This window comes from Watersipora subatra, chromosome 1 (genome assembly GCF_963576615.1).
Source record: "Watersipora subatra chromosome 1, tzWatSuba1.1, whole genome shotgun sequence".
Taxonomy (NCBI): Eukaryota; Metazoa; Bryozoa; class Gymnolaemata; order Cheilostomatida; family Watersiporidae; genus Watersipora; species Watersipora subatra.
The window spans coordinates 5,044,771-5,053,688 of NC_088708.1; the positions used below are offsets into that span (position 1 = coordinate 5,044,771).

At 43.1% G+C, this 8,918-nt stretch overlaps 1 protein-coding gene across 1 annotated transcript; it reads right to left on the minus strand.

The window, feature by feature from the left end:
* Positions 1 to 115: 115 nt before the first annotated feature.
* On the minus strand, positions 116 to 7,858 carry LOC137393620 (RING finger protein 44-like). Its single transcript, XM_068080256.1, has 9 exons — positions 7,265 to 7,858; positions 5,480 to 5,673; positions 4,035 to 4,329; positions 3,363 to 3,674; positions 3,013 to 3,237; positions 2,596 to 2,756; positions 1,875 to 2,048; positions 1,392 to 1,536; positions 116 to 1,060 (listed from the first exon to the last, which is right to left on the minus strand). Exons 1-9 carry the CDS (start codon positions 7,439 to 7,441, stop codon positions 995 to 997), a joined length of 1,749 nt encoding a protein of 582 aa, XP_067936357.1. The 5' UTR covers positions 7,442 to 7,858; the 3' UTR covers positions 116 to 994.
* Between the last annotated feature and the right edge of the window lie 1,060 nt (positions 7,859 to 8,918).

Genomic DNA, 8,918 nt, shown 5'->3' on the forward strand with positions numbered 1-8,918 from the left:
ATCACTGTGGATTGATAAATAGCCAGCATTATGACATTATAATTCGTTACCACCGCGCTGACAAGTTACCAGTGATTCCATCTAAATGCAAATTTAAAATAGCGTAGTCAGTGGATGCTTTAAACAAGACATGAGCGATTTATTGTAGCAAAATAAAACAAAAATCACTGATTAACAATAACTATGAGGATTCAGTATACAACTCTTGTGCGCTAATAGATTTTCACAGCATAAAATTCAAATGCTAATTTAGTTGAACAAAGAATGTGCTAGAATGTTATAAGCAACATAAAAGAAATCTTCAAAGAATTAGACTCAGAATACACTTTCATTGCTGTTCCAGCACATATGACAATAGATATAAACACAATGGGGTTTTGTAAAAGGTAATATAGGTAAGCGGGTTATAATGAGGTAGAAAAGCCTACTGCTAGTATGTTATACAGCCTATTACATCTACATATGAATACATCGAAGAGACACATCGCCGCAGAACTTGTCTCCATCTTCATAACTTTGCAACCTTTTCATAAGCAAGGACTAAAGTAACATATTGCAAGACTCCCTGTTAGTATGAATATCGGAAAGGAATTTTGATATAACTCTATATATTCTGGTTTTTCATTACACTGATTGTGCTGGGTTACGGGCACAGCTCATGACAAAGGTGAACAACTAGCTATAAGAAAAGCAGCAGTCAGCTGCGCATTATATGAAAATTGAAATAATTGGATGGGAATGACTGATAAAATCGTCACTCCTCAAAAAACAAATGGCAGCAAATCAAGAGCAACTAGTGACATCATCTAACTGTACATATATCAAGTAATTGCGCTAATACAAAGATGTACATTTGGTCTTAACGTAAAGATTAAAAATAAAAATAGAAACACCGCGAGGCATCATTGCTTTCTGATTGTTTTAAAAGTTAAGAGCAAATAAATTTTAACAAAGGCTAGAGCAGTCTACAGGTAATCAGCCAGTTGAATGCATCTTAACTGGTCTGCTTGCCTGACCGTTCTGATGCATCTGCTCTGCATATTGGACATGTCCGGTTTGACTAAAACATAAGAAACGGAGTTGTTGGATTAGCAATGATAACTGGTGAGGCTCAGTACTGCTTAGAAATCTACCAAGCAAGTTCAAATGTAGGTCACTGTATTTGAACTCGAAGGCTTCAAGTATCTTGCAGTACCATATCAAGTGATATGGTACGGCAAACCATTATCTCAAGAGCACTGTCAAGGAGAGTAACAGTTCTTGTGATTCAACAAGCCAACAAGTATAGTTTGTGGTTGATGACCACTTGTCTACAGCCAGAGGAACCACTTGCAATGCATAAATATAGTCAAATGAGATCGACTAGAGCATGACAAATCACAGAAACTCACCTTCAACCACTTGTCTACGCATTTAGAGTGAAACTCGTGGGAGCATGGCAGTACCCTCAACATCTGTCTTGATTCAAAGTCACACATGCAGACAACACAAGACGTCTGTTCCTTAGTTGAATCTCGTTTCATTTCACTGCTAAATCTATAACAAAGACAAGGGCGATGCTGAATAATTAACCATTTTCCATAACAGGCACCTCTGATCTCAAGCTCTGGTGATGCCATCCGCCCTCATGCCCAGGTGATGCCGCGCACAGCACACGAGGAAAGAGATACTGCCATCTCCCAAACAATGTCAGATGACGTGAATGTCAAGCATACACAGCATGACTTCAAAAACAAGTGTGATAATTGATAGGCTGACTAGTGTGTTTGTATTGTACCAGTTTAAACGACCAACTGCAGCATTTTAAGCATAGCTGCGATAATACAAGACAAATGCAAATACAAGACAAATGCAAATGACCAAGGTAGGCATACCTGTAGGAAAACAACTGATCAATGTTTGATTTAGTTAGACCCCTAGGTTTAGCTTCTCCTAGCCGCTCTGCAAGGTTCAACAGTGCCTCGTAGTTCTCCACTTCAGGTGCCTCTTCAGCGAATTCAGCTACTCGGAAAGGACCCGCACTACCTCGTTGATTGCCTAGCATCGCCCTGTAACGCCACAACACTTCCATTTAGAAAAACTGTCAACATATTCCCAATCAAGCTATTAACATATAGCATGACATTTGAATTTATTAGTCTTTGTTGGTCGATGTGGAAACCTGAGGTGGGCCACGATGAGGGGCAACCGGTAAGAAGGCAGATGATGACAGGTGCCCTCAGACAAGCCTATCTGCTCTAGCAGACTAGCAGAAGCGCCTAATGCACCTCACTGATCACTGAGAGCAAGGCATTCGAGCAGAAAAGATCAGTGAGCTCAGGGTACGGAATGAAGGAACATAATCCTCGTATCACACTCGCAACATCACACCAACATGGCACCTCAGCTGGTAGCTGAATTCATAGAAAAGGATTCAGTGGCGACTTTGTGGTTGGCAAGGATGGCTTAACAATGAAAAAGCATTCTGAGCACTCAGCCTGCCTTAGCCTGTGGCCAGTTGTTGTAGACACTCTAACTCAATAAAGCAATCATTGTCTCTAAATGTAAAACCGCCTAGCCTTAGCATGTTTCACCGACACGAGATTTACTACTCACCATAGTTGCAGAAGGATTGCAGGATGTTGGGGCGCACCGTGAAGATGTGGAGGGAATCCAGCGCCCACTGGCATTTGTCGCATACGCCGACTCTGAAAAGGTCGTGTGTACTGTGGAAAGGGACTAATTGTGGCAGCAGAAATAGAATCCATGTGCCCCCTCTAGAATAAATAAGTCAAGTGAGGTTGGAAAATGATACTTACTGAGGTACTGCTACAGAGCCTGAGGCAAGCAACAGCAATAAGAAAGTCTCACCTCCCTTGCCAATTGTTGAGCTAAATGGCTAATGGAAGCTATCAAAGATGGCCAATGCCAAGCACTAGTGGCGAGTGTGATATAAGCCAACATAGGGTGTTGAGACAAATAGTAGAGCGCATACACCGCAAGTGCAGTGCTTGAAGGAGAGGCTATCAGTACCTGATGTGACATATGATCTGCTAGGAGGATGCCTGCTGGCTGAGGGGCAGCTGCCACCTGCATGGCTGGACAGGAGCGAAGTTGACTGGACTGACTAGCGGTATTGGTGTTCACAACCTGAGGAATGTGCGCCGTCTGACCATGGGCTTGACTCTGGGCTTGCCCGTGTGTCTGGTGTAGCAACTGGCGTCTTTCTGTTGGAATTTCACCCATGTCCATCATTGCCTACAACACATACACATAGGATTAGCCAAACCCCGACTGTCCAATTGAATACTTTAATTCTGCCACCTCCAACACTGTATTTAGCTGCCTCACTGAAGGCATGGAATCGAACTTACACCACATACCTGAGTTCTCCTGTGATTTGATAGATGAAGTCTTGATGAGTTGGGTCCAGTACCATGGGGAGCTGATGCTACAGGACCCGTATGTCCTGTTGATGTGTATGTCATCATGGGATTCACACCTGAGCCAGTTGTTTGCTGGAGGGTGTGACTGTTGTTGGGGAGTTGATGGCTTGGAAGACGTGGCTGCATACAGGGCCATGGCACAATTGAACTGCAAATGTTCTGTGACTGGGCTGTGTTGGGCAAATGGTAAAACGAGGGTCGGGTGCATATGGTATGCACAGGGTAGGCCGACGCTCCTGAGACTGGCATCTGCAAAAGATAATGAGTTGCCAAGAATATTGCGGTAGATTAATAATGAGATATGGACCACAGGCTTGGCATTGCAGAAGCCATAAATCTGAGAGATAAGGGAGAATGGAGCCTTGGCAGGCAAGTGGCCTGTGAAATGGATGTACAAATTACTAGCAAGCAAACCACTGAGCACTAGTAGATGGCATCCTCCAGTACTTCACTGCCAACCACTCAGTCTGACCAGCTGCTTATAAAAGCGCCTTGACATTTACGCTAATAACAAATCAGATAGTAATAATTATAGCAATTGTGAGTAGCCCTCGTAGGTTTATGGGAATGACTAGGGTGGTTAGGAGAGCTTGAGAGAGACAATCCTACCTGATGCACTTGGGACAAGTCAAGCACAAATGGCATCGGTTGCGATGACTGGTGGGCACCGCCACCCGATGGATTGCTGGTTGTTAGGTGAGACTGCCTCGTAGAAGTAACAGTTGGCTGTTGGTGCATACCACCGTGCTGTGAGGACATGAGATGAGAATTCTGGGCGAGAGCTGGGTGTGGAAGATGTGGAGCTGATCCATGCTGGAGGAAGGCCCGTTGTGGTCTGTCACTCGAATCTCTGTAGGATTGGTACTGGTTGCTTTGCGAGTATTGAGATCTCCTGTTCCTCGGACTAAACAAAGAACATTACTTGACTAGTTATGAAAACAGTGGAGGTTTACTGAGTCAATATCGCTTGTCATCTCAGACTTATTCAGTTACTGCCTAGCAGGCGCAGAGGCTGACTAGTGTATAGTGTATAGCCCAGTGGGCGAGCAAGCGTTGCTCGCTATACGCGCTGGTGAGGGCCTGCCTGGTCCGCAGTCCCAAGGGTCTCTCTTTTCACTCAGAAGTGTATAGCTTCAATCTAGACAAAGAGCAGTTGCTCCCATGAACAATGCTATGGCTTATCCGACTCGCTATTTTCTTATAAGCCTGTAGCGCATTAAAAATAATTGATGCAAAGTTTGCTTTCAATTGCCAAAGCAAATAGGGTGAACAAAATCCCACAGATGATAGTGATGTCTGTGAAAGACAGAGAAATGAAGAGAACAATAGATGAAGGATTGCATACCCGAGTAACAACAAGAAGCGACAAGACTGCGGTCGAAGCCGGCTGAGGTTGTGGTGAGCATATATACCAGTCTTAAGGCAGCAACTATTGGAATTGGCTCGCAGGAATGAAATTCAATATAGGAAAATAAAGTAATGCACTGGTGACTATTGTAGTGGCATTGATACGCTCGCATTGATACGCTTGTCATTATATCATTGAATATAGTTGAGGCGATTGTTTGGAGGCCTCGCCGTGAATCGACTGGGCCCCATTGATTACTCGCAATGTCAACAGGTACCCAGCACCGAATGAGTGCAAACTGAGCTAAGCTTTCATACACCGTGAACAGCTTGAGATAATCAATCAAGCTATTGGCCGTTGGTACATGTACAATAGCTTTCTTAGACAGACCTCACAAAAACCAGCATATATACTAATAATGCAGATCGAAGGATAAGCACTGGGCCAGTCAATGGCTAAATACACATACAAAGAACTCTATAGTTGGTGGCAGCATGCATTACTATACTGCCAATGAGAGGTATCCATTGCAGTGCCTCCCCAGTAGGTATACCACAGGCTTGAACGTGATATCTGCACTAAGGGATGTGTGATACCCAAGTAAATGACTACAGGCTACCGGTGTGTTTTACTAAGTTTGCATAGTCGGAATTTATGAGAAAATAATGATCGAATAACAATAGTTGAACATTAAAACAGTACTTACCTCCCCCTGTTGCGTATCATGTTCGACTCCCTGTCATGGGGTGCGGCAGCCATGCGTTGAGCTTGCATCGTTGCTGCAGTGCGCCTGCGTAATGATCTTGGACGGGATGCCCTGAGGGTTGTCTCGGCAGATGAGGCGTTGCCTTGAGAAATGACAACTGATGTCTTGCGTCTTTTCCTACTCGGGCTCTCACTCTGTCAGCAAACAAAAGATGCTATGATAGTGAGTAGAATGGCTGCTTTATTTTACAAAGGTTTCAAGAAGAAATCGTGCTAAATTCACAAACAAAAGTATCCACTAGTGTGCTTCAGCAGTGTCACCCTAAATGGCTATTTATTGTTGGTGTTTTTAGGGTACTTGTAGCCGGCCATGCACAATAACAGAAAGGTCAGGTCACACAGTTACAATGAGCTATCATGTTTTTGACCGGTGTAGATAATTTCGAAAATGACAACATGTTCAAATCATTAGTCCAATATGGCGCGGGCTAATGAATCATAGCTCAGGCAAAAAGCACCCTTTCAATGTAGAACAAAGAACTCTAGATAGCTCAATCCACTTATCCAGTGCGCAGTACATTCACTGGCGCTTTGATTGAGAGATAGGTGCTATTAATCAAAAAACAACATTTCGTCACCGATCATAAACAAGCAGTGGCCACAAGATAGCCATGCCATCAGGAGTATAGGGTAGCTGAGACTGACCAAGCCATAAATATCCAATAAAGGTCTGAGTTGACTGAGTGACTCACTTCAAACACATTCTTATAAGAAAATTCGTAAACAGTGCCAGCATTCATTCACAATGTCAACATTGGTAGGGTGGGTTATCTGACCCCTCTTCCGGTGGCCTGTATCTAGTAGTCCCCTATGCACACAAACCTTGCTCAGCCACTTGCTGCCGGATTTATATAACAGTGTATATATTTGGCACCACGGTGCCAACCTAGCTAAATACAGGCCTCATGATCCCAGCTATGACTAGTTTTTATCTAGCGATGTGACCCCTCTTTCCGATCTGTCAACTTATCCCTACATTTGGTACGCAGTGCACTGGGTAATTCGGTAGAGCCGCTGCCATCTAGACTGATTTCGCCGTCTTCCCAGCTAAGCAGCAAAGTGAAGTTAACTACGAGACCAGCCATACACAGCCAGTGAAATGAGAGCAGCGAATGCATAACATTGGACTGACCTTTAACTCTTATGCTGATCAATACTAGCAAAAGTGCAAGACAAAAGAGTAAGACCATAAGAAAGTATGAATACAAATCAGCCTTCACTGCCTGGATTGGTATCAGGTGAAATGGTAGATATTTATGAAGCAGTGGTAAAATATTGCTAGTGGACTAAAATGATAGGAAGAGTAGACAGCACTCTTCTGAAGTAGTCAGATTACTCACTTCTTTCCATTTCAGGGATGGAATGAAGTGCTATCCATATACTCCTAGTCAAACTTTTAAAAGAAGGCAGTTTGGTCGTGCGAGGTTGGGAGTACAAAGCCAGACTCGTGTAGTACGATACTCGAGGCAGGAGGCGATACTCGAAACATGTGAATGGCAAGCATGCAAGGCCAGGCATGTGGTCGAGCAAGCGGAGTTGTACACTTCATGAACCAATATGAAACCTACATAAGCTACCCACCCGATATACAACTTGCAGATTAGTTGTGAAAGAGTTTCTCACTGACTGGCGAGTGCAATTTTAAAGAAATAATTTCCGGTGCATTCACCAACAATTTCTAGATCGGCTCAAACTGAAAGAATGTTTGGAAGAAAAGAAAACAAACCTGTATGGTATCAAGCGCCCCACTGTCCCTAGAAGTGTCACGCCTGTCACTAGAGGTGGATGTGTTTGAGGACCAATACTGTGTTTCCCTGCTACTAGTAGACGGCACCTCGGCTGAGATAGCAAATGCAGATGTCTGTGGTAAAGACTGATATCCAAGAGTGGCTGCTGATGCCATCGACACGAAACCTAAAATCCAACACTTTGCGACAGCAGTTTAGACTAGCACTCCTTTTGATTTCCAAACAGACACGAAGCTTTGGTCAGGTGCGAGACACCGCCCCTGCTGTGTCACAGGTTCTCTTGATGCTGACTCTTGCTCATCGAGCTATGCCTTTTGAGCTAGACTGAGTATTGATAGTTGCTTCTACTTTCAATTTCCTTAGAAATAGGATAAGCTGTCGTGAGTTTGGAATTGATAGCCAGATGTTGACTAATCCTCAGTGAAATGAGTTAAGCAAGAGGTGATCGGTTAGGGATGCAGGTGTGTCGAACTACAATCTCTATACTTAAACTTTAGTCAATCAGCTAATACTATGTACAGCCAACTGCGCTCCTCTCCTTCTACTAAATAGATTGCCCGACGCATATTGATTTGATTCATATCATCGTTGGTCTATCCCAGAAGGCCATGCGTATACTAATAGCGCGCAGGCTGATTAGTCTCGGCACAAGCAATAAAACACTCGCTCACAAAGGCCATTCAGCATGGCGTAGCCTGCTGATATATCCATTATTTCTTATCCAAACCTGTTGGGATTTCACGGAGAGCTCATTTCTATAATAAGCTAGACTTGTGTATCTAATAAGGATGATGAATATATGAGCAACAAGACAAATAAAGCGAGTTTAAGATATTCTGAATTAGCGAGTCTTGTCTTTTTTGGTCGAGCATTACGTTTTGTGGAAGCATCATCTAGAGGGCTAGCGGAACAATAGTCAGATACAACAGTTCTACCCAAAATGAACTGAAGCAAATGCATACTGAACTTTTAGAATCTGATGACTGTGTGTATGAGCTCCTAAATAATTGACTATCACAAATGCTCACGCAATGACTGAGTGCAGAGAAGTTGCTTAACTTGACAAACAGGCAAGCAAAGCAAATGTCTAAATATCAAGTTGTTGTCATTCCATACATTCATTGCCTCACCAGTTTTTCGTCACTACCAATAAGCCAGTTTAGAGAATGACGTACAGCTGGATTCTATTATACATTGTTTCTAGATAACTTGTTTTTATGTTTGAGTTACAGCATTTATAACTTCAAATTCTAGCAGAAATTGGACTGGAAGTCTAGCAGAAAAAGCAGCAACCACTTCAATTAATTCAGTCTCGAATAAATAGATGCAAGGATTAACAAGTACAACTACTTACGAGCTAAGGAAGACATTCCCAAGTCTATCATGTAATCATGGAGTTTAAAATTAACATATAGACAATGACTGCAAGCGAATTTACAGACAGGGCGTTTAAAACTCAACACCAGAACCACAACCAAGGCAACGTGTGTCCATGATACAAGGTCTCAGTGATTCACAGTTGGAAGACCTGCAACATTTATGCTGTGGTAGGACCAGCCGAGTCCCCATCAGCAACTCTGAGAATTCTTTTACGAGTTACGATGAATAATGAGAAAGCAACTAGCAAATTAT